This window comes from Dama dama, chromosome 19 (genome assembly GCF_033118175.1).
Source record: "Dama dama isolate Ldn47 chromosome 19, ASM3311817v1, whole genome shotgun sequence".
NCBI classification, from domain to species: Eukaryota; Metazoa; Chordata; class Mammalia; order Artiodactyla; family Cervidae; genus Dama; species Dama dama.
In genome coordinates, this window is record NC_083699.1 from 90,915,901 (window position 1) to 90,942,032 (window position 26,132).

Below are 26,132 nucleotides of genomic sequence, written 5' to 3' on the forward strand. Positions count from 1 at the left end.
ATGTCATGAACTTAAGTGCAGTTTCTAATTTTGTCCAGCGACTGTTCATCTTTACCTGAATAGAGATGCATAACCTTTGCAAGAAAGTCATTTGTCACTTGTAACCAAAAGTTCAGGCTTTAACTATGAAAAGCTTTAAAAAACCGGTCTATTCCCAGAAGGTATACTAATCAATGAGCCACTTACAAGCTTGAACAAAATAACCCATAACAACTATTACAGATTAATAATAGGATTTCAGCAGTTTTTTTCACCCCAAAGATCTGCATGAAGTTTTGAGCACAGATGCCATACTTATTTCTAAAAAATACTACAGGCAACTGTGAGAGAATTTAATCAGTGTTAAATAAAATATTTGCAATAACTCAAAGGAGGTACCAAAAATATCCTTCTAACATTTTAAAAGTTAATTCTAAATTAAACAATACGGACTATTATACTCACATGCTGGTTCTGTATTAAAGCATCAAGATTGGGTTCACATGGAATGCTGAAAACCACACGAATTCTGCCTTCTGTAATCACATCCCCTGAATCCTGAACCTTAGAGTCAAAAAAAAAAATCACAATATATTTGAGTCTCTTTCATTACATTTTATTTACTTATTCTTCTACTTATTTGAACAGTTTATTATTTCTGAAATACAGTAAAACAAGGTGGATAGTGGAAATTTTCTTGGAACTTATAAGTGAATGTGCTTATATTATAAATTTGAGTCACTGTACTTTGCTTTAACCAGTTGTTAACCAGTCTTTTTATTAAAAAAAAAAAAAAACACAAAAAACTAACTTCAATTTGCAAATAAGTTCAAACTACCAAAAAGTTGCAAAAATAATAAGTCAAAGAACATTTACCCAGATTCACCTATTATTAGCATTTTACTAACGTTTGTGCTCTATGTGTATTTGTGTGATTCCATACTCAGTCATTAAGTTGTGTCCAACTCTTTGTGACCCCAAGGACTGTAGCCCAACCAGGCTCCTCTGTCCATGGGATTTCCAAGACCAGAATACTGGAGTGGGTTGCCATTTCTTTCTCCAGGGGATCTTCCTAACCCAGGAATAGAACCCAGGTCTCCTGCTTGGCAGGAGGATTCTTTACTCCTGAATTACCGGGAAGCCCCCATGTGTGTATTTACATACACATAATTATTTTCTGGAAATTTCTGAGGGTATATTATATATATCATATATGGGCTTCCCTGGTGGTTCATGGTAGGGAATCTGCCTGCAATGCAGGAGACCCTTGGATCAGGAAGATCCCTTAGAGAAGGGAATGGCAAATCACTCCAGTATTCTTGCCTGGAGAATTCCATGGACAGAGGAGCCTGCAGGCTATATACAGTCCAAGGGGTTGCAGAGTCGGACATAACTAAGCGACAAACACTTTCATCATGTGTATATTTCAGTTCAGTTCAGTTGCTCAGTCGTGTCCGACTCTTTGCGATCCCATGAATTGCAGCATGCCAGGTCTCCCTGTCCATCACCAACTCTCGGAGTCCACTCAAACTCATGTCCATCGAGTTGGTGATGCCATCCAGTCATCTCATCCTCTGTCGGCCCCTTCTCCTGCCCCCAATCCCTCCCAGCATCATTTCCAATGAATCAACTCTTCGCATGAGGTGGCCAAAGTACTGGAATTTCAGCTTCAACATCAGTCCTTCCAATGAACACCCAGGACTGATCTCCTTTAGGATGGACTTGTTGGATCTCCTTGCAGTCCAAAGGACTCTCAAGAGGCTTCTCCAACAATACAGTTCAAAAGCATCAATTTTTCGGCACTCAGCTTTCTTCACAGTCCAACTCTCACAACCATACACGACTACTGGAAAAACCACAGCCTTGACTAGACAGACCTTTGTTGGCAAAGTAATGTCTCTGCTTTTTAATATGCTATCTAGGTTGGTCATAACTTTCCTTCCAAGGAGTAAGTGTCTTTTAATTTCATGGCTGCAATCACCATCTGCAGTAATTTTGGAGCCCCCCAAAATAAAGTCTGACACTGTTTCCACTGTTTCCCCATCTATTTCCCATGAGGTGATGGTACCGGATGCCATGATCTTAGTTTTCTGAATGTTGAGCTTTAAGCCAACTTTTTCACTCTCCTCTTTCACTTTCATCAAGAGGCTTTTTAGTTCCTCTTTACTTTCTGCCATAAGGGTGGTGTCATCTGCATATCTGAGGTTGTTGATATTTCTCCTGGCAATCTTGATTCCAGCTTGTGCTTCTTCCAGCACAGTGTATCTCATGATGTACTCTGCATATAAGTTAAATAAGCAGGGTGACAATATACAGCCCTGACATACTCCTTTTCCTATTTGGAACCAGTCTGTTGTTCCATTTCTGGTTCTAACTTTTGCTTCCTGACCTGCATACAGGTTTCTCAAAAGGCAGGTCAGGTGGTCTGGTATGCCCATCTCTTTCAGAATTTTCCACAGTTTATTGTGATCCACACAGTCAAAGGCTTTGGCATAGTCAATAAAGCAGAAATAGATGTTTTTCTGGAACTCTCTGGCTTTTTTGATGATCCAGTGGATGTTGGCAATTTGATCTCTGGTTCCTCTGCCTTTTCTAAAACTAGCTTGAACATCTGGAAGTTCACGGTTCACGTATTGCTGAAGCCTGGCTTGGAGAATTTTGAGCATTACTTTACTAGCGTATGAGATGAGTGCAATTGTGTGGTAGTTTGAGCATTCTTTGGCATAGCCTTTCTTTGGAATTGGAATGAAAACTGAGCTTTTCCAGTCCTGTGGCCACTACTGAGTTTTCCAAATTTGCTGGCATATTGAGTGCAGCACTTTCACAGCATCATCTTTCAGCATTTGAAGTAGCTCAACTGGAATTCCATCACCTCCACTAGCTTTGTTCGTAGTGATGCTTTCTAAGGCCCGCTTGACTTCACATTCCAGGATGTCTGGCTCTAGGTGAGCTATCACACCACTGTGATTATCTGGGATGTGAAGATCTTTTTTGTACAGTTCTTCTGTGTATTCTTGCCACCTCTTCTTAATATCTTCTGCTTCTTTAGGTCCATACCATTTCTGTCCTTTATTGAACTCATCTTTGCATGAAATGTACATAATTACTTTTTGAAAATTTCTGAGAGTGTATTAAATACCTCACACCTGTAACCACTAAATATTTTGGTAAATAAGGATATTTTATTATATTACCATAGTATAGTTATCAAGTACATAAACTTACAACAAATACTTTATTCTACTGCCTGGGTATCAATTTTGTCTGTTGACCTAAAAATGACTATATTTATAGAAAAGTCTTTCTCTCCCTCTACTACAGGACCAAGCAAGGATCAGATATTGCATTTTGTTGTCATATCTCTTTAGCCTCCTTTAATCTAGAATTTACCCAGAGTGCCTTTTATACACTAACCTTTCAAAGAATACATTTCATTCCTCCCTCTCCACCCTGTGTTTTAAAAAAAAGTTCTACAATTTGGATTTTTCTAGTGCTTTTTTGTGATTAGGTTAGTGTTATATATTCTCAGCCAGAAGAGTACACAGAGAACATGTCCTTTGTAGGCTATCCCGTCTGGAGGTACAGAATATTCACCTGCCCCTCAATGATATTAATATTAATCATATAATCAAGATGTCGCTCAACTTCTTAATTACACAATGATAGTTTTTTGTTTTCCCTGCAACTAAATAAACAACCTATGGGGAGACATTTTCTAAGACCATGAAAATATCTTGCTCCTGGATCAAAGGCTCCCCTTAGATTTATCTTCCAATGACTGTTGCCTGATCTAACCTGAATCACAATGCATATTAAACGGTGGTTTTCCAACTCCCTCACTCCCTCCACAATTACCCTTGAAATTATACTAGAAGCAAAAGCTCTTCCCCTCCTCATTTATCTATTTCTTATCATTATGGAATCATGCATTCCTAATGTTTTATAATTAACATGTACTCGATTAGTACTTAAACAGTCCCACATTTGGCAAGTTGGAAGCTCTTCAACCTGGTTCCTGTGTTTCTGTGATATGGTCACATCATTCTTGTGAATACTTTCTTACTTTCCCACATAACTAGAGGTTCTAGGCTCATCTTGAACTTATTCTGCCCCAGCCCTGTATTCAGCCTTTTCTTTGAGAAGCCTCATTCCTTTTATTGGGATATGGTGTTAGAGATCAAGATCAACATGTTACATGGTACCACGGTGTCTTTGCTCCAATTCTTAAAGCAAATACAGCCAGAAAATATATCTATGTGTGGAGACATATACATTTATACATCTACAAATATACACACACAGATATATACACACACGTGCCGATATACATATCTATAAACCTTTAAAGGTATTTTAGTAATCATGAGTTCACATTACTACCTCCAATTTTAATCTTTCCTCACACGTTCTTCCTTGCATTCTCCTGTTCTGTACATGCATGTACCTCTTCTCATGTGAGAGGTGGAGTTCCCCAAAACATCAACACGTATATAAATTCATCATAATTTACATCTAAAATACACAATAATACATCTAAAATAATTTCAGAACTGCCTCATGGATACTACCACAATAAATAAATCTACAAAAATAGAGATCAGAATCTGAATTCTTTTTCCATCACCTCCTGATCTCAATGTGCTCAACACTAAAAATATATAGCCAAATACTGTGCTTATAAATTAGATGAATAAATTTGTTCTTATTTTTCCCCTTCAGTATTACATTTTCACTTTACATCTAAATGAAGAGAAGTTAAATAATTGTATGAACTTGAAACCAGGAAGAATTTTAATTAGTAATAATAACAGAAACTAACCTCTCCAGCACATCCATAGTAGGGTGTTCCCAGCATAAAGACCATACTTCTAGGAGGAAACAAGTCATCCAATGTTTTTATACTGGAGAAACGGGAATCAAAAGCTCGGATGTCCTATGTAGAATGAAATATAAAAGTGAGTCATCATGGTCAAAATTTCTGTAGATTGCATATCAAGATTTTTGTCCTATGAGATTATGACTATGTGGTCTACAAATGTCAAATGTAAAGATTTTCTACATAACAATACTAGAAATGAAATTTTATCTCCTTATATGCCAGCCACTCTTCTAGGTACTTCACACATTTATTAGCTCACTTCATCCTCAAGACAACCCTCTGTAGCAAAGACCATTACTAGACCCACGTTATAGATGAGGAAACTAAAGAATGGGAAGAGGTGATCTTGTCTTAGCTTATACAGCTAAGAAAGAAACTCAGTCGGTGCTCTTACTCACTATGCTACACTATTTCCCCCAAATTACATTATCGCTACATGCTTTTAGAAAACTTGGCCCCCTCACAACATCTAAGATCACAAACACAATAGCAATAAATGTATTAATTTATTTAAAGCAAGATTTTTTTTTGAGGATAAAAATAAATAAATACAAAAGACAAGTTTCCTAGACATACCCAGAATGAGTACCTGAGCATGTTATAATCCTTTTAAAGACCATAGTATCTTGCAAATTACATTAAATAACAATATCAATTATATATTGCTGCATATTAATATGATTTAGTCTTTTCTTTATACAGTGTACAACAGTGTACATTAAGATAGGATGGAGACCTGATGGAGACTTACTTTGACAATGGTTTGATAAACAAATGGAAGAACTTGTTTTGACCACTGTTTCTCTAGACGGACTTCTCCATTTTGATTTATTTGATATTTACGACCTGTGAGTAACTGACCATATACAACTGCAGATGTTTCATTTATTATTATTCCTTTTCTTCTCAGGTAGCTCAAAGAAGAAATAAAAAATAAAGTTGTGTATGAGTGTGTATACATTCTATGATAGTCAACATCAAACCACCAACTCATAATCAAATGCATAAATAAATGTGCTAGTAGTTCTGAGTACCTAATAAGACTTTTTACACTATTCTGTGGCTACCCTTCCCAAAGTCTGTAAGATTAAATAAGAACTCAGAGAGTTATAAGAAACTCCCACGTTTTATACCCACTCGGCTGGCTCAAACAAAAAGCAGCAAAAACAAGAATGGTGGAAAGGATATGGAGAAACTTGTAAACTGAAACACTTGTACACTGCTGATGGGAGTGTAAAATGGTGCAGCCACTGTGGAAAACAGTTTTGACAGTTCCTCAGAAAGTTAAACACAGAACTGCTAAACAGCCCAGCAATTTCACCTCTAGGTATATAACCAAAGAACTGGAAACAGTTCTAAATATTTATAGGCCAATGCTCATAGCAGCGCTATTCACAATAGCAAAAGGGTGGAAAGAAACCATATGTCCACCAACAGATGAACGCATAAACAAAAGGTGACACATACATAAAATGAAATATTTGGCCATAAAAAGAAGTAAGTACTGATATATACTACAATGTGTATGAACCCCTTAAACATGCTATGTGAAATCAGCCAGATAGACAAGGTCACATATTATGTGATTCCATTTATATGAAATATCCAGAACAGGTGAATCCAAAAAGACAGGAAATAGAGACTGACTGGGAGAGGCATTCAGTGGGTCTTTTCAGTCTAAACCAGGGGTTGGCAAGCTATGGCCATGGGCCAAATTCAGACTGCTTCCTGTTGTTATAAATAAATTTTATTCATTTATTTATTTAATGTCAATGGTTGCTTTTGTGATACAACAACAGAGTTGAGTAGTTGTAACAAAAACCATAAAATCCACAAAGTCTAAAGTATTTACTCTCCAGCCTTTACAGAAAAAGTTTGCTGATCCTTTCTCAGCTTGATCTTTTAGCTCACTGATTCAGTCTTCAGTATGCCCATATTTATACTTAGAAGACCTACTGAACTAATTATGAAAATCACAGTTTTAACTTTTGTATACATGCTTATACTTAAACATATGTATTATATAATATGTATTATAGTTACCTACATAGTACATGGTTTAATAACATTACTATATATATTTTCTATAGCAAAATTTAAATTATGGTGAAAAAACCAGATGTGTTCCCTATCCTTATGGAGCATACTATCCATGAAAAGAATCATTAGAGTAATCACACTCATAAATCTATTAATATGATTCTATTTATGTGCTATAAAAGATAATTCAGAATAATGTGAGCTATGACAAGGGTATCTAACTTATACTACTGGGAGGCAAAAAATGCTCTACTTTTCCCTCTAACAGCTATGTTTATCTCCTTTTATGCTGGATAGCTCTTCATGGTCATTTAAAATTTTTCCTGTTTAATATTTTTAGAATAAGGATATTGTGGCCTGGTATTAGCTCTTAAATTACAGAAGAGATATCTTCTTGAGTTCTCATTTATCAGTAGATGCTATTACAGCTTAAACAGGAGGACTGATGGATATACATTTATAACAACACTTTATGTGCCACTGCCAGTTTCTATTACTCTATCTTGATTTAGGGAATTCCAGTGTTTGGATGAAAAAAGAGAGGTACTATTAAAGTAGGCTCATGGGACACAAAGCATCCTGAAAATTCAGGGTTAGCTTCTTCATTACTTAGTTGGTACAGAACTTACATTTCTGAATTCAGGGGCATAAAGGGTTTGGATATATGGAAGACAGAAGAGTAGGGAAGAGGGAAGGGTGAAAAACAAAGGAGAGTATTCCATCTTATTCTTATTACTTACATGTGGGCAAGAAATTTATGACCTTATGGTTAGTTAAATTAATGCTCAAATTCAGGCAACTTATTAACTGTGTATTCCTAGGGTAAGTGACTATGTCTTTCCTTCCTTCCTTCCTTTATTTTTTGGTACATCGTGAAGTATTTTACTGACAAACTGGACAAGGTTCTAACTGCTGCTAATTAGATATTATTTTAAATTAGAACTCATTACTTTTTTAATATATAAAATGAAGATGCACTCAGTATTCAGAGTAACCACAGTGTTAAGTGAAAAATCAGTTAAAGAATAAGTACATTAGACCACCACATTCTAGTTCAATGACATTAAATACTATTTATAATACTCACTATTCTGAAATTCCTTGTACTTCTTTTGTCCAATTACATTGTTCTTTGTCTCCGAGATGGACCACTTTAGATGGTGGTGCAGTTCTTCCCAAATAAAGCTTCTGTGTTCCTGGAGGTTCTTCCAAGTAAAACCTTGAAAATTAAAATAAAAATTAAATTACCCCCAAATTTGTGGTTTAACATAGAGTTACAGTAGTGTGAGTCTTCAAAGTGAAAAGATTTCTACATGGTATAATAGAAAGAAAAAAAAAAGCCTCCTTTTTTAAAACTGCAAAAGGAATTTCAGAACAAGGACTTGTAAAATATTTTAATCAATTGGGATGGGGAATACGTGTAAATCCATGGCTGATTCATATCAATGTATGACAAAACCCACTGAAATGTTGTGAAGTGATTGGGCTCCAACTAATAAAAAAAAAAAAAAATTTTAATCAAAATTTAAAAACAAATAGTATTCTTTCTCTTTAAGAAATTAAAATACATAATAAAATACAATTTTTTAAAGAATTAATACTCTCAAATTCAATACAATATTTTTGCGAAAAAAAAGTTTAACTTGATCCTAATCAAGCCACCATACCTAACTCCCAGTTTACAGGAAATACGGGGGATGGAGGACCAATTTAAATGACACTAATAGGAAACAACTACGTAAATTCAGAATTCTACAAAATAACTGACCTGAACTCTAAGAAAAAAAGGCAGGGAAGTAAGTTTAGCTAGGTCTTAGGATATAAAATTAATATACAGGATCAATTACATTTCTGTATACTAGCAGGGGAAATGGAACCTTAAAATATAATACCATCTATTGTTGTGGTTGTTTAGTCGCTAAGTCATGTCCGACCCTTTTGCGACCTCATAGACGGCAGCCTGCCAGGCTCCTCTGTCCATGGAACTCTCCAGGCAAGAATACTGGAATGGGTAGCCATTCCCTTCTCAAGGGGATTGGCCTGACCCAGGAATTGAACCTACATCTCCTGCACTTTAGGCGCATTCTTTATCACTGATCCATCTGGGAAGCCCAATACCATTTAGTTGCTTCAAAAATTTTAAATACTTATGTAGGTATAAATCTAACAAAATATGTACAGGTTCAGTATGCTGAAAAAACAAAATAGCGATAAAAGAAATCAAAGATTAAAATAAATGGAGCGATAAAAGGAGATTCATTCAGATCAGAAAATTCAACAAAGATGTCAAATCTCCCTAAATTATAAGTTTAATACAATTCCTATCAAAATCTCTCAAAGATTTTTTTATAGATATTAAAAAAATTCTAAAATACATATGGAAAGGCAAAGGACCAAAAATATCTTAAATAATTTTGAAAAGTAAAAAAATGGTGGAAGGAATCCTCTACCTAAGGTTAAGACTCACTACACAGCTACAGTAACAACACAACGTGGTGCTGGCATAAAAAACAGACACAGAGACAAATGGAACAAAACGGAAAACCCACAATGCAGATCCATACAAATATGCTCAACTTATTTTTGACAAAGATGTAAAAGCAATCTAATGGAGGAAGGAGAGCTTTTTCAACAAACAGTGCTAGAGCAAGCAATTCAATATTCATAGGTAAATATATGAAACTTGACCTTATACCTTATATAAAAATTGATGCAAAATAGATCATGGATTTAAGTGCAAAAGGAGGAAAAACTATAAAAAAATTTCAAGGTAATCTTTGGGACTTAGGGTTAGGTGAAGAGTGCTTAGATGCAAAAGCATGATCCATTAAAAAAAAAAAAAACAACTAATAAAAAACTAAACTTCAACAAAAAGGCAGGGGAAGTGAATTCTGGTGATTAAAAAAGAATCCTCAAGATTCATATTAGCACTGACTTCTCACCAACAAAATTAAATGACAAGACAAACTGAGATATGTTTGCAGAGATCTGAGGAAAAAGATTAGGCTTCTAATTCTAAACCTATGTGGGGGAAAAACAACACAAAAAATCTTTTGGATAAGTAATAATTCAGAAAGCATTAACATCCTTACGTTTTCTCTGGAAAAAAAATTACTTTAGGAAGTTTTAGACATGAAAAATAAAAGAACAAGATGTCAGGCCAAGTTTACATGAAATAAACATAAAAGATGTCAAAGAATAGATTGGCTAAATACTCACTGATAAAATAATTGTGAAATTTAATAAAGTGTTAAGAAATTATCTTTAGAATAGAAGATATGTATTTTAAAAATTACATATTATTTAAATGAAACCTGGGAAGGGTATGGAAAAGGTAAAGTTACCTTTACCTTTTTTGATATTCAGTCTTGTCAGAAATAAATATATTTGCTAACAATGACAACTGGTAGGAAAGAATTAGGCTATGGAACTTTCAAGCTATTAAAAGGAAAAGAAGGCAAAAGGGTAAAAATAATATATGCATCTAAAATATATGCATCTCAAGGGATGTACAATAAACTGTCAGCAGTGGTTGAACTTGAAGGGTGTGATTAGAGAACTTCCATTTCCACTATAGAGCGTAAATATTTTACACATATTGTATCAGTTAAAATGTATGAATGCTGCTGCTGCTGCTAAGTCGCTTCAGTTGTGTCTGACTCTGTGTGACCCCATAGACGGCAGCCCAGCCCACCAGGCTCCTCTGTCAATGGGATTCTCCAGGCAAGAATAATGGAGTGGGCTGCCATTTCCTTCTCCAAGGCATGCATGCATGCATGCTAAGTCGCTTTAGTTGTGTCCGACTCTGTGCGACCCTATGGACAACAGCCCAACAGGCTCCTCTGTCCACAGGATTCTCTAGGCAAGAATACTGGAGTGGGTTGCCATTTCCTTCTCCAAAATGTATGAATAAAAGCCATCAAACAGCAAAGCATACACACACTTTCAAATTACAAATAAAATCTTACTTAGTTTCTCCATCTGATACACCGACAACTCTAGCTTCTTCAAGATGAGGCCAATTAACAAAGACAGACTTCCCAAGCACTGACGAAGCTATATTTTCTACACTCTTAAAGTAAAAGCAGAAAAGTTCATTATTGTTTTAGGTCCAAGAGAAAATTTTACAGAGGCAAAATTAAATAATTAAAAACTGGTTTGTGTTTATAACTGTGTACTTAAAATCTACAAAACCCCACCTTAGTAATATAAAAATATTTGATCGCTCGAGCCAATTATTCCCTGCTAGTAACTGCTCTTCACAGCTTTATTTCAAGTTAATTATTCTATCCAGTCAAATTTTGTTTTTTAAATTTCTCTTCTTTAAGATGTGCCTTTATTTAAGCTAACTACTCTTTTTTTTTTTTCTTTCTAGTACATTTTCAAGGATTTCTGTTCCTTTAGATTTTTGGTTTTTTTCCCCTTTCCTTTTTTCAAAAAATAGTTTTAAGTTGTTTTTACCTATCTGCCTTTTTTTACTCTTTATAATTTATTATGAATCTGTGGAAGTTTACCAATATAACCTTCCCCTCTGCCAATCTCTTATTAGACGGGAACTATGACCAACTTAAGCACTTTTCAACAGCATAAACATCACACTAGGAAGCTTGCCTCCTCATTTCTTCAATGGCATTGGCAGTTATTAGTGATGTGTAGCCCACTGATTTTTTTACTTGGTGAGAAAACAGATTTCAGTAACTTCAAACAAAAGAACACTAACCTATAATGTGAGTATTACTGCTCATGATATAGCCAACATTAATAGAAATATTGTCACCAAGAAACTCAGGTTTTTAGTTCTGCTTCTAACTAGCTGAGCCAATGTCTGCTTTTCAATCTCCTTAATTTAATTTTTTTTAATTTGTAAAACTAATGAGCTGGATTAGTTGCTTTACAAAATTCCATCCAGTAGTAAAATTCTATGATTCTATTATTCTCATGATTATCTGTTTATTTTTCTCATGGGAACTGAAAAAAGTGAAAAGAACAGCACCGATGTCTAGAAAAGAGCTATTATTCATAATCTCATATCAGAGAGCATAAAAAGAATCTAAGAAATGTGATTTCATTTGTGATTGGTATGATTAAATAAGAACACTAGACTTATCTCAAGTTAGAAACCACGGGTTCAAAATTGGGTTCTAGTTCTTTTCAGCTATAGAGTGTTAAGCAAATCCTTTAATCCCACCGAGTCTCAGTTTTCTTTTGTGAGAAGCTGTAACATCTATCTCACAATATTCATTTAAGGATAAAATAATATACACAAAAACCTTTGTAAACTATAAAATGCTGTACAGTCAGCCTTTTGTATCCATGGGTTCCACATCTGCAGACTCAACCAACATCTGATGGAGAATACTTTGGGGAAAAAAAACAACTTCAGAAAGTTTCAAAAAGCAAAACTTGAATCTGCCAAATGTTGGCAACTACTTACATAGCATACAAATTGCATTTATAATTATTTATATTGTACTAGGTATTATAAGCAACAAAGATGATTTAAAGTGTAAGGAAGGATATATGTAGGTCATATGCAAACGTGATAGCTTTTTTTGGGGGGGGGGGGGCGTCACATGGATGTAGCTGTTCCGCAGGCATGTGGAATCTTCTCGTATCAGGGACTGAACCCACTTTCTCCTGCATTGGCTAACGGATTCTTTACCAAGGAAGCTGCAACACCATTTTATATAAGATACTTGAGCATCCACTGGATTTTAGGATCAATTGAGAGTCCTGGAACCAATGCTCCATGGATATCAACTGGTTACTGTATAAATATTCTGTATGAAAAATATCTTAAATAAAAATTCTTAAAAGGAAACATTACTACTATTGGTTAGACAACAACAACTTTGTAGTAGAAACTGAAGTTGAAATATAAATTTTAATCCCCTTTTTATTACGCTTGATCATTATAAGCAAATATTTCTTTAATAATTAGAGATGACTATTTTTAGACTTTGGGAGATAATTTTATTTTATTATATGTAGACATTTCTTACTGTGAACATATAAAAGAATGACTATTCTGATAAAACAAATTTCAACATTATTAGAACTAGGCGCCCTTGTACTTTTCCTTTCTATATATCTAATTTCATTCTCCCACACTTCCTTCATGTGGAGGAAAAGTTATCCTACTTGCCCAGATTAATCCTTTCACTTAAGCCCTACAGGAAATCCCTTATTTCCTCACATCCCTTCCCTCCCCGGTGACTTTAAGACCTCCGTTGTTCTTCAGCTCTACTGTTCTGCTTAACAAGCTCTACTGTTCTGCTTTGCTTAACAAGCTGCCTCTTCTTTACCTACAGCTGTTTCCAGCCTTTTCAATGAGAAACTTCTGAACTAAGGGCTTAAGATCTGCTTCCTTTGCTTTCCATCTAACTAGCTGCAGACTAGTACTCAGGAACTGGACTTCTGCCTCCAACAACCTACTGGAATGGAATTCTCAAAGTCCAATAATGGTGACCAAAGGACCTAGTTTAATTCACTAGGTCTAATTCACAGACCTAGTTTTCACTCTTCTTGAACTGCATGTACCATCTACTCATGCTTTTGTGATACTACTTAACTTGGGAATCATTCTCTTTCTTCTCTGAGCACTGTCACTTTTACTGGCTCCTTTTCCACCCTTTATATCTGTATTTCTTTACAATGAGGCCTTGAATCCTCAGAATTCCCTTTTATTAGGGAAGTCAGCCCCAAGGCCCCAGCCATCACTTCCCTGCTCATGACCTGCATATCCCTATTGCCCTCCAAGCCTTAGCTCTATGTATTCAACTGTGTATAATCATCTTTCTTGACTGAACTTTTTCATCTGAACCACAGAACACAAAAAACAATCTGACTAGGGATTTTATCAATTCTCCTAAGGATGATACTTAACTAGTACTATTCCAAATGCATAAAAACTAATTAAATTTTTATAAGCAAATGGATGACTTAGGGCATTAGGGCTTAAATCTCTTGTGGAACCCTGCTAAGAAAGGCTGACAGGGCAGCTCCAGATAAATGTTCTAGGACCAACTTAAAATTCTATTACTGATCATTTATCCCCTCAAACAAGTGCCTCTCCCATTTTAACCTCTTTATTCCAATAAACAGTTTAACTATTTTTCAATTGATTAGTCTGATATTTAGAGTCAGTCATATTTAATATTTTCTTTTTCTTTGCATCCCCTATTTTTGAACAAATGACAGAACTTGTGAATTTAGTCTTGTTCATCTAGATCTATTACCACTTTCATAGTTTATGTCTTTATTATCTAAGGCTTCTATAACCACAACCTCAACTTACAGGCTTTTCCATTTTCTTCCATTTCTCTTTTATGCAATTTAGTCTATTATGCTGCTACCAAATTAATTTTTATGAAAATATCAATTTCAAGATAACAGTCACGAAAAAATAAGTCCAAACTCCTTAGCCTGGTATTCAAGGTCCTCCATAATCTGGCCTCAATCTGTTTTTTCAACCTTCTCTTCTACTATTTCCCAACACAAGTCCTCTGCTTCAGTCAGGTTTATCTATTCCTTCTCCTCAAATACATCACATTTACTCTAAAAAAAGAAAAAGTATTAAAAATTTCAGATATACAAAAAGGTTAAAAAGATAATGTGTTAATACCACACTTACTTTTGACTATAATTTCCAACTCATGTTATTTTTTTCAACTGGCATACCTTTCCCCTCATTTTTCCTCTGTGATAATCTATTAGTACCCTGCTTAAGTCTATTCCCATCTATAGATCTGTATTTAACTTAAATTCACACAGCTCATCTTTTCAAAATTCCTCCAGAATTTTTTGCTCATTATGTCACAATTATACATATCCTTTAATCTGTATTAATGTTTCTTTACTCTATCCTTATTTCCTGTGAATTTCTGGAGTCCTACATGTTATATCACTTTGGCAAACACGTTGCAGCTAGAACACTTTTATGCATAATATACAATAAAGAAAATACTTACAAGCTCATCTGACTCAGCATTCACTAAGATTTCCAACATCATGTTTTCTCCACGACTGCTTTGCTGGAATACTTGAACCCCACTTTTCTTCAAAAAAAACTTTAAAAGAATTCATAGAATTTAATTTTTAATTATTTTTCCATAGTTACTTCACTTTCAATAAAGTAAAAAAAATTCTGAACTAAACAGCCACTGACTTTGTGTTTGATGTGTTTCAAAGTAGGAAATCCACAGAAATATAATGCCTTCTGGTCAACCTTGGTTATTTTGTTCTTGCTTATATCTATACGCCAAGCATCTAATGATATTATTTTATACCTGGAAAATAAATAAAGGTATTTGATTTAAAATTCATACATTACAAGCAATCACAGGTTTTCAGCATCCCTTCAGTATTTTGCAAGAGTTATCCTTGCTTTTAAACAGGAGAATAACAATTTGCCCTTTAAGACAAAGAAAATATACAGCAGCAGATTCTCCGTTGTTACTACTTCAGACACAACCATGACTGTAACATACTGAGTGGAAATTTTCCCATTTATTTAAAAATACATATAATATATATATGCATAAATATATAATACATATAAAATATATAAATTATACATGTATATATGATTTTTATACTAAAGGAATATATAACACATACTACAAATCTCTACATCCTCCATGTTCCAAAACCTAGAATGGAAAATAAACACTTTATAATGTCTATTTCATCTTTCTCTTTAAGAAAAGGAAAAATCATAATGGAGAGAAGTTTACTTTATCTGCAACTCAACTTCCATCTGTGTATTACTGCAGGGAAGATGAGAAAAGAGAAAAAACAAGGAAAACATTTTAATGAAGAAGAGAAAGAAGAAATGGACTGAAATGGATTTGAGGCAAGAAAACAGAGGAGCTCTTTTATTTCTTGTTTTTCTTCTTTCCTGTTGGGTGGTTAGGGAATGTAAAAGGTAAAGTCATAGCATGTCAAATAATGCTGGGAGCAGACACTGGCAATGAAAACAAAAATTCACACATTTCTTGAGGAAGAGAAGAGATAGACACTGTGGGGAATGCCAGGGGCAGTAGGGTAGGGAACAACTTTAACAGAAGACAGAAACAGAGAAGCAGAATTGGACCAAAGCAGAGAACTACAGAAACAACTGAGACAGACAGAGATGCTATGATCCTTGGAAAGCTGGATGTAATTCATTATCAGTTGCATACAAATGTCATAAATTATCTGTTAATTTTCGAAATAGATATTCAAAAGCTTTTTAAAAGTTAATTTTAACATTATTTTTTCTGCACTCTCTGTTTTTGAAGAATTACCACACAACATTACCTTGCACAGCATCGCTCTACGGGAGGAAACTTTTCTGGCCATGGAGAGGGGTAGGTGAACTCTGTGTTGCTGTCAAACCAGCACATTAGGCACTCACTATGTTGATTTCTTTTTCTCTCTTCTTTTTTGAGGGAGTGGTTACATGTCTCCATGGCTTCTAACAATCGCTTCTGAATATAAATATTGAAGAGAGGGGTCAAAAACATAAAAATTCTGTAATCTTATAGAATGAATCTTTTCCCTCAGAAAACAAATTTACTATTTGTGCTCTTAAAAAGCAAAAATCTTAGTAACAGAATTCTTTTCAACTTAATTACATGAAAAACTGATGTGCTATTCTTGTTTCTAAGGGCAATAGAATATTTCTTGTCACTACAAATTCCTCTGAAAATATTACTCCAACAGCAGCCACTAAAGTGTGGCTAAGAACAGCAGAGAATCAAAATTTAAATATGAATTTATCATAATTCACTGCTCCTTAATCTCTCACATTGCAAATGTGCATTAATATAGAAATGTTCATCTTTATGATTATCTTTTTATATTTAATGCAATTCCAATGAAAATCACAATGGTTTAAAATATATTTTTCAAAGGAAAAATGATGTTAGTGTTCATACTGGAAGAATAAAGGTTGAACTGCAAAGTTATCAAGAACTTGTCCAATGAGGTCCTATCACTTTTTATAAAATCACCTATAAGCAAAACACTTAAGTATGGACACCACAAAAGACCCACAGACCATAAGAACAAAATAAATAGTTAAAAAACAAATCCAAATATATGTCAAACATAGTATTCCAGACACTTAAAATAATGTTTTTGTCCAGTTGGAAAAGAAAGCACACATATATTTCAATATCATACTATATACAAAACAAGTAGTAATGAGACAACAAAGTATTAGAAGAAAATCTAGAAAAGTATTGATAATTTTTTTTAAAGTATTGATAATTTGTAGTGAAAAATTCTTAAGTAAGGCAGAAAAAAGCCTAGCCACTTTAAGGAAAAAGACATTTTTAAGTAAAAGAAAATGTATGTGATAAAAGAGGTCATGAACAAATCAACAAGCAAATGCCACACTGGGAAAAAATATTCCTAGCATACAAAGAGCTGCTCAAAATTAAAAAAAAAAAAAAAAATGAGGGGAAGGATATAAACAGACAATTTATAAAAGGGAAAATGCAAAAGACAAACACACATAAAAATATATCAAATTAGGGATCAGATAAAAATAAACTTGAATAATAATAAAATGGCATTCTTTATCATCAGTAGACTGGTCAAAATTAAACAGTAACATTCAGGACTAGAAAAGCAGAGAAGTAGGTACTCTCAAGTACTGATGGTGTGAATTAGACCAGTCTTTTTGAAAAAGAATCTGGTAAAATTAATTAAAACAAAAACCATACACTCCCATTAACCAAGCATTTCTGCTTTGGGGATTCTACCTTATAAAAATAAAACTACCAATACATAAGAATGTATTAACAAACAAAAAGAAAACATAAATACATGAGTACTTTTATCATAGCATTGTGTACAATAGCAAAAACATGAAGAGTTGTAAGAATTTGCAAAATCAGTATGGTGTGTTCCCATGTACTTTTCACCCAATGATAACATCTTACACACAGCCACAGTACGTTATCAAAACCAGGAAATTGACACTGGTACACCATCACTACAGACTTATTAAGATTTCAATGTGCTTAGTTGCTCAGTTGTGTCCGACTCTTAGGGACCCTACAGACTGTAGCCTGCCAGGTTCCTCTGTCCATGGGGATTCTCCAGGCAAGAGTACTGGAGTGGGTTGCCATGCCTTCCTCCAGGGGATCTTCCCAACCTAGGGATCAAACCCAGGACACCTGCATTGCAGGTGGATTCTTTACTGTCTGAGCCACCAGGGAAGCTCCAGATTTCACTAGTTTTTATATGTAAATACTGTGATGAGATGGCTGGATGGCATCTCCGACTCGATGGACATGAGTTTGAGTAAACTCTGGGAGTTGGTAATGGACAGGGAGGCCTGGCGTGCTGTGATTCATGGGGTCACAAAGAGTCGGAGACGACTGAGCAACTGAACTGAACTGAACTGAACTGTGTATGTACAGCAGTATGGAATTCTTATCAAAAGTGCAGATTCATATGTGTGCGCTCAGTCGCTCAGTGGTGTCCGATTCTTTGCGACCCCTATGGACTGTAGCCTGCCAGGCTCCTATGTCCACAGGATATTCTTCAGGCAAGAACACTGGAGTGGGTTGCCATGCCCTCCTCCAGGGGATCTTTCCAACTCAGGGATCGAACCCAGGTTTCCTGCATTGCAGGCGGATTCTTTACCATCTGAGCCACCAGGGAAGCTTCATGTAACCACCTCTAAAACTGGAATACAGGACTGTCACATCACTGTAAAGAAACTCCTTCACATTATCCCTTTATACCCATACCCATATATTGCTCAGTCGTGTCCGACTCTTTGCGACCCCGTGGACCGTAGCCCACCAGGCTCCGCCATCCATTGGATTCTCCGGGCAAGAATACCGGAGTGGGTTGCCATTTCCTCCTCCAGGGGATCTTCTCGACCCAGGGATTGAACTCAGGTCTCCTGCATTGCAGGCAGACGCTTTAACCTCCGAGCCACCAGGGAAGCCCTTATCCCTTTAGAGTCACACCCTATCCCCCAACGACCTGTTTTATATTATAATAATTTCATCATTTCAAACATATTACATAAATGGAACCTTCTAAGATTGACTTTTTCAGTCAAATGAACTTTTTCCCATCCGTTGTTTATAGAAATAGTTCTTTTTATTGCTGAGTAGTATGCCATTTTATGAATGTATTACAGGTTTTTTTAAATCCATTCACTCATTGAAAGATATCCGAATTTTTTTTCCAGTTTGGAGTTATCACAAATAACTTGCTCTGGACAATAATGTACAGGTTTTTACAAAAATATATAGCCAGCTGTTTCAGTACCAATTGTTAAAAAGCTTTTTCTTTACCTACTGAATAGCTCTGATGTCTTAAATGAAAATTTATTCACTGGTCAAGTATAGATGTAGGTTGTTTGGCTTCTATTCTGTTTCACTGATCTATGTCTATTATGATGCAGGAAACAGACTGCCTTGATTACTTTAGCCTAATGGTAAGTCATGAAATCAGATAATGAAAGTCTTTCAGTACTGTTCTTCTTACAGATTGTTTTGGCTACTCTAGATACTTTGCAATTTCATCAAAACTTTAAAACTGGACTTTTGATTTTTATACAAAAATTTGCTGCATTTTTGCTGGGATTATGTTGAGCCCAAAGATCAATATGGGAAGAGGTTATGTCTTAACAATATTAAATCTTCTATTCCCTGAACATGGTATATTCTTCCATTTATTTAGGTCTCCATAACTCAACACTATTTGCAGTTTTCAGTGTGCATGCTGTTAAATTTATAAATGTGAATTTTATATTTCTTAATGCTACTGAAAGTAAAAGTCTTTTTATTTAAAAAATTTATATTTTCCAATTTTTTGTTGCTAGTATATACAAACATAATTGAATTTTGTATAGATTTTATAGTTTGTGACCTTGTTAAATTTACTTATTGTTAATACTATCTTTTTGAAGATTCCTTGGAATTTTCTATTTTTGTAGTAATGCTATGTGCATATAAAAACAATTTTTCTTCTTCCTTTCTAATCTACATGACTTTATTTCTTTCCCTTGACTTAATACAGTGGACTCCTAGTACAGTATTAGAAAGAATTGATTAGAATGAACATCCTTGTCTTAAACTTGATTTTACAAAGAAAACATTCAAAACTTTACTACTAAGTATACTGTTAGCAGTGCACACGTGTGTGCTAAATCACTTCAGTTGCGTCCGACTCTTTGTGACCCTATGGACTGTAGCCCACCAGGTTACTCTCTCCATGGGTTTTTAAAGCATGCATTCGGTTTTGACTTCCCTGGTGGCTCAGACAGTAAAAACATCTGCCTACAATGAGGGAGACCCGGATTTGATCCCCGGGTCAGGAAGATTCCCTGGAGAAGGAAATGGCAACCCACTCCAGTACTCTTGCCTGGAAAATCCCATGGATGGAGGAGCCTGGTAGGCTACAGTCCATGGGGTCGCAAAGAGTCAGACACGACTGAGCAACTTCACTTATTTGGTTGAGGACGTTTCCTCTTATTTCTAGTAGTTAAGCATTTCTATTAAAATTGGACATTGAATACTCAAATGTGGTAAATCACATTGAAAACCAACACTGCATTTCTAAAATAAATCTCATTTGGTTAGGAGTATTATCCTTCTATATTACTGGATCCCATCTGGCTTGACTTTGTTAAAAGTTTTGCATCTACTTTAGGAGGGATATTATCAAGTAATTTTCTTTTCTTGTAGTATCATTGACTATTATGCTGGCCTAATATGATATACTGGGAAGTGATTATTTCTCTTCTATGTTCTCAAAGTTTGTATAAAATTGATATTATTTCTTTCATGAAGGCTTACCAGAATTCACAAGTCAAGACATCTGAGCCTAGAATTTTTCTCTGTGAGACGATTTAAAATTATGAACTAAATGTCTTTAAAAGATATAGGATTACGTAGATTTTTATGTTTTTTTTTCCTGTCAGTTTTGTTGAATCGTGTTTAAAGAACCGTGTTCACTTTATTTGGGTTGTTAAATTTGTTGGCATAAAATAGTTCACAATACGCCTTATCGATTTTTTTCGTAACTATAGGATTTATAGGACACCTCTTCTTTCATTCTAAATTTATGTGTTCTCCCCTGGTGCTCTAGTTTTTTTTAAGCCTTTTTTGATATGTCTTTCTAGGATTTATCAATTTTATTAATCTTTCAAGAGGATCAACTTTTGGTTTCATTGATTTTTCTCTATTGTTTGTTCAGTTTCCATGGATTTCTGCTCCTGTCTTTTTGTTTTCTTCATTCTGCTTAGTTTGGATATAAATTGCTCTTGTTTTTCTAGCTTCTTATGGTAGGAAGTTTAATTTACTTCAAAATATTTTCTTGTTTAGTATAAGCATCTAGAACCTTAAGTTTCCCTTTTAGGCCTTGCTTTAGTTTTATCACACAGATTATGATATGTGTTCTCATATCATTCATATAAAACATTTCAAATATTCCTTTAAGTTTCTTTAATATATGGATTATTTAGAAGTGTGTTATTTGATTTCAAAAGTTTTATACATTTTCAGAGATCTGTTGCTGATTTTTAACTTAATTCTATGTGGTCAGAGAACATTCACCTTATGATTTCACCCTTTTAAATTTATTGAGATATTTTTATGCCTTACCAAATAATCTTGGTGAACAGTCTTTCACTTAAAAATGTGTATTCCTTAGTTGCTAGGTATACTGTCCTACAAATATTAATGAGGTTAAGTAGGTTTATAGTGTTATTTAAGTCTTTCATCTTTGGTAATACTCTGTTCTGAAGCCTACCTGGTCTAATATTAGTAAAGCAATGCCAGCTTCCTTATAATTAGCATACACAGAAGTTTTGATGCACAGAACAAAGATGAGAATAGTTAAAACTCATTAACACAAATGGTGATTAAAATCCACTGCTCATTTATGTGAAGTAATCTCTACAACTGTATACATAACCATTTCATGTACTGACCTCATCAATAAAAGGTATTAGTACCACAGCTTCCCATTCCTGTTGTTTCCCATTTAGGTCAGTTTTAAAATCAGGTGGATAATATTCTATAATTGGCGAGTCGTCACTGGTCATCAAATGCTGTGAAAACATAAAATAGTGCAATAGAAATGTAAGAACTAATATCAATGTAGCTTTTTGTTAATATATTTATAATATTTGTTTACCTATTACAGTATAAAATTTCTAAGCAAGGCAAAAGTAAGTTTTCACATCTTAGATATGTTATAGTATACTTGTTATATTTTGATTTTCAAATATGAGACTTCTAATTTCACTGCCACTCATCACTTTCTTATTCCACTAAGCTAGCTATATAGCCAAACTATCCTTACTCTGAATTTTATCATTTCTATCTTCTATAGTCTTTTCACTCTACAAGGCTCATCTAAATTGTTTTTCCATTCAGATTTCAGTTCATTTCACACACTCCATTTTTAATCTTAGACAATTTATTTTCATGTCATAATCAACTAATTTTATTAAGTTATATAACTGTCATCTAAGATAATTTAAAAAGAAAAAGAAATCCAAAAATACAAGAATCTCCTTACCACCAGTAGCAAAGATAGAAAGCCCAATAAGACATGTTTTTATTAGAGATTTTATAACAGAAGTAGATAAAGAAACCTAAACCTAAAGATATCCTCTAGGAAATGAATATAGAAGATCATGACATAAAAAATTTTAAAGAAATAAAAGCATATTTCTCAGGGTAATATTCAAAATAAAATAGTCAGTATGTCATGGGTACAGAAGAATCAAAACATATGTGGCTATAAAAATCTGCATGGCTATATTAGTCCTGAGTGGTTAAATATCAATTCTTAATGTACTGAAGGTAGGAAAAAAAGCATCAAAGAAACTAAAGGAAGGAAGGCCATGGGCCAGGATGAAGGACAGGTTAAGTTTCAGAAAGATTTAGAAGGAAGCTGGACACTGTTCAAACGGCGAAGGTATGTGGTATGTATATATTTATGTGTGTCTATTTCAATTCCTGACACCAGACCACAGAATTAGAACAGACTGATGCTCTAGAAGAACTAAACTGAAGTTTACCCGCAAAATCAGTTTAGTAGGCTTAGTGTAATTTTGGTGACCCAATCACCCCTGAAACAGCTTTCTCCTGTTATAGGAAGTACGTTAATCAGAGAGAAGTTTTTTATTCCATAATTTGATAAATGAAATTCTTAAAATCCAAATATAAATGGAAGTAGCAATTTTGTTGAGATAAACAACTTATTAGAATCATCCATATTCTAATAGGTAAAGAGTAAAAGAGAACAGAAACGAAATCTGTAATATCTGGACAGAGTAGATGGCTTTAGATTTTGCCAAGCTCAATTTACTTTCATCAGTGCAGAGACAAACTGGAGATGTGCTTAAAGATACTGAAAACAAAGCTGCCATGCTTTGAACGGTTTATGAAATGTGTTTGCATTTTTAAAACAAAGTTAACTTTAAATCAAGGAATTACTTTTCAAGAGACTTAAGGAATACTATATTTGAAACTGAAAATAAATATATTTAGCTATTAAAGAAATTTGGGTATGATGTTTCTAGGTTTGGAGGAGGAACTCCTAAATATTAAAAAGAACACAAATACATTTTAATTCTAAAACCCACCTGGTAGCATGCAGGGAGTAAATTTTTGCTAGCTGCTGGAAGTACAGCAAGCAGCTGTTCAAATGGCTTAAAAGGTTTTCCCAGTTCAAAATGGATTTTGAGTGTACTGATGTTGCGGATATCAGACAGGAAAGGTGCATAATGGTACGGATAAAACCTGTAAGACAAAACTGAGCTCTAAACAATTGGCAAACTTTATGAAACAGATCAATAGTTAGTACATACTTTTCAATATTCTATTTTAATAGCTGTGCCTCTGTGGGTGTGTTCAAGTCATGTCCACAAACAGCAATAATTCTAAAGAAAAAAATCACTCATAATTCTGCCACATGAATATAAGAAATCAGCAATGTTGAAAAATGTAGATTATTTGATGACAACAAGTATTTTATTTCCTTAATTTTTAAAGTGCAGTTTGTATTTCAAAAATTTAGACGTATGTAATTGAAGGGTATATATATTAATAACACATATAAAAATAATTTCTTTTTTATATAAATAATACAATGACTCCAGTTTCAGAAGTATTGAGTGTCAATCTTCCAAACAATAGATTCTCAGAATGAACTAATGAGGCAGTCAGAAGACATTCAGTTACTTCATGTGGGCCTGAGCTTCTCTCACGAAGACACAGGGAAGTCTGAGCTCATATGGTTGTTACTAGTCAGCTCTAAGAATCATCATCTTTGAATTAGTGTGTATACATATATATTGTGTTTGTGATAAGGATTAAACCATTTGTCAATCATGCACACCAACTTTTTGTTTTTAAAATCTTCCCATATTTAACATGAAGAAATATTTTTAGAAATTTCAAACATATAATTTTTTCATTTTTTGTTAAAAATTAAAATTTTTAAAAAAGCCAATTACCCTAAACATATAATTTTTAAAAAATTTAAAAATAATTTCAATGTTCTTAAGGTCTGACTAAAAACATAAAAATAAAAGCCAACAAAATAATTTTATATTCCACAATTATGGCATACTTCAAAAGAATGGGAACGTTTAGGAGGCAGAATTGCATGCAGAACAATAGACTTTGGAAATCAGATAGGCATGCACTTGAATACTGGTGCGTGACACTGGAAAGGTTATTTAATCCTCTGAGCCTCATCTATCAAAAGCAGAAAACAAAATTTACTTTAAACAGCTTTGAGGACTATATGAGCACACGCTTTACAAGTGCTTGGCCTCAATGCCTGGTAATATAATAGGTATAACTTATACTCACTCTCTTAAAAAATGGCAAATCAAGGATATTTTTTGTCACTAGAGTGCTCTTCAGAGATGCCCTGAGAATCCTGTTAGTTATTGCAGATATTTTTTTAAAGGCTATTAGTAAGCAAAATTCTATTAATAATTAATGCCACATTATTCTGCACTGGTATGTTTTACTGTTGGTGCTTTAAAACAGAGCCTAGAAGGTGCTCTCAAAACAAAACAAAACAAGCTATCTCATCACTTAAAAGTGTCTATTTTTCCCTGTATCATTTTTTGACTTGTTTTCTATTTCAGTGGATGGTTTGGAAATGTAGATGGAACTTGCTGGAATAGGAAACATGAGATAAATAGAGAGTTATTACTATTCCAGGAGAAGTAAATTCTTTTCTCCTTTCTTCATTACCCTTCCCAGTCTAACATTCATATAATTCATTCTTCATTACTCCTAACAGAAAAAATTTTCAAACATATAAAGATGTAGAGAAGAATATAATAAACAATCCCACTTAACCATCACTCAGACCCAGTAATTGTCAAGACTTTGTGACACTTCATTCATTATGATAGAAAATTTAAATCCTTAGATTAACAGAGAGCTTTTTATTATGGGCCATCTACTACAGCTGGAAGTATCTTTGTTATAAAAGGATCTTTTTAAAATATTACAATACTAAAAAAGATTCTTTTTCCTTTAAACTTGGCTGTATGTACCTTTTTAAAAATACTATTAATATCATAAATAGAAGTAAAAAGGAGAGATTATCAAATGAGCTTACAGTAGAATGAGCCATTATAAAATACAAAACTTTATTTTGGTTTTTATTCCCTCACCAGCTCCAGGACTGAACGCCATGATAGTAATAGTGCAAAATCCACTGTATCGCCTGAACATAACATGCAGCTTGATCAGCCAGAAAGTCACTGAAAACAGAAAAGAATATTTTCATTTTAACATTATTTCCTGAAGACAGGCCATTGTGTTTAAAACATGATATCTCCTAATATCACATTCTGCCTCACACGTTTTATTTAATCAATGAATAAGCCAAAAACTGCAATCAGAAAAAACTCTAAAATATTATTGTAAAAAATTCTATCATACCAGATTAAAAATTTGCCTTATAGTTTTCCTAAACCAACTATTTGACTACTTAAACCTGCTGTGCATACTTACAGTCAATGTACTATATCTTTGGTATCAAGTTTGAAGGTTTAATGAAGCTTTCTAAACAGTGGCACTACCACTTTCTTAAATATTCAGAGTGTGATGGAAAACAAAGATGGAAATCTTATTTGGCAGGATGCCTGAGAGAATCACAGGAGGAAATCAGGAAGATTTTAAAATCTGGTTATAGCAGCTAGAACATATTTTGAAAAGTATTATATTCACTGAACAAT

The 26,132-nt window shown here is 34.1% G+C and overlaps 1 protein-coding gene across 5 annotated transcripts in view; it reads right to left on the minus strand.

The window, feature by feature from the left end:
* Window positions 1-26,132, minus strand: part of XRN1 (5'-3' exoribonuclease 1) — a 109,808-nt gene that overhangs the window by 53,152 nt on the left and 30,524 nt on the right. For all 5 annotated transcript variants that reach the window (XM_061167778.1, XM_061167774.1, XM_061167775.1 and 2 more), the window contains exons 13-23: window positions 25,566-25,655; window positions 23,511-23,667; window positions 21,846-21,965; window positions 16,199-16,368; window positions 15,066-15,186; window positions 14,869-14,967; window positions 10,867-10,970; window positions 7,986-8,117; window positions 5,610-5,772; window positions 4,799-4,912; window positions 445-543 (exon numbers count right to left, since the gene is read on the minus strand). In XM_061167778.1, the coding sequence (XP_061023761.1) occupies window positions 445-543; window positions 4,799-4,912; window positions 5,610-5,772; window positions 7,986-8,117; window positions 10,867-10,970; window positions 14,869-14,967; window positions 15,066-15,186; window positions 16,199-16,368; window positions 21,846-21,965; window positions 23,511-23,667; window positions 25,566-25,655 (1,369 nt within the window). The remainder of the gene's footprint in view (window positions 1-444; window positions 544-4,798; window positions 4,913-5,609; window positions 5,773-7,985; window positions 8,118-10,866; window positions 10,971-14,868; window positions 14,968-15,065; window positions 15,187-16,198; window positions 16,369-21,845; window positions 21,966-23,510; window positions 23,668-25,565; window positions 25,656-26,132) is intronic.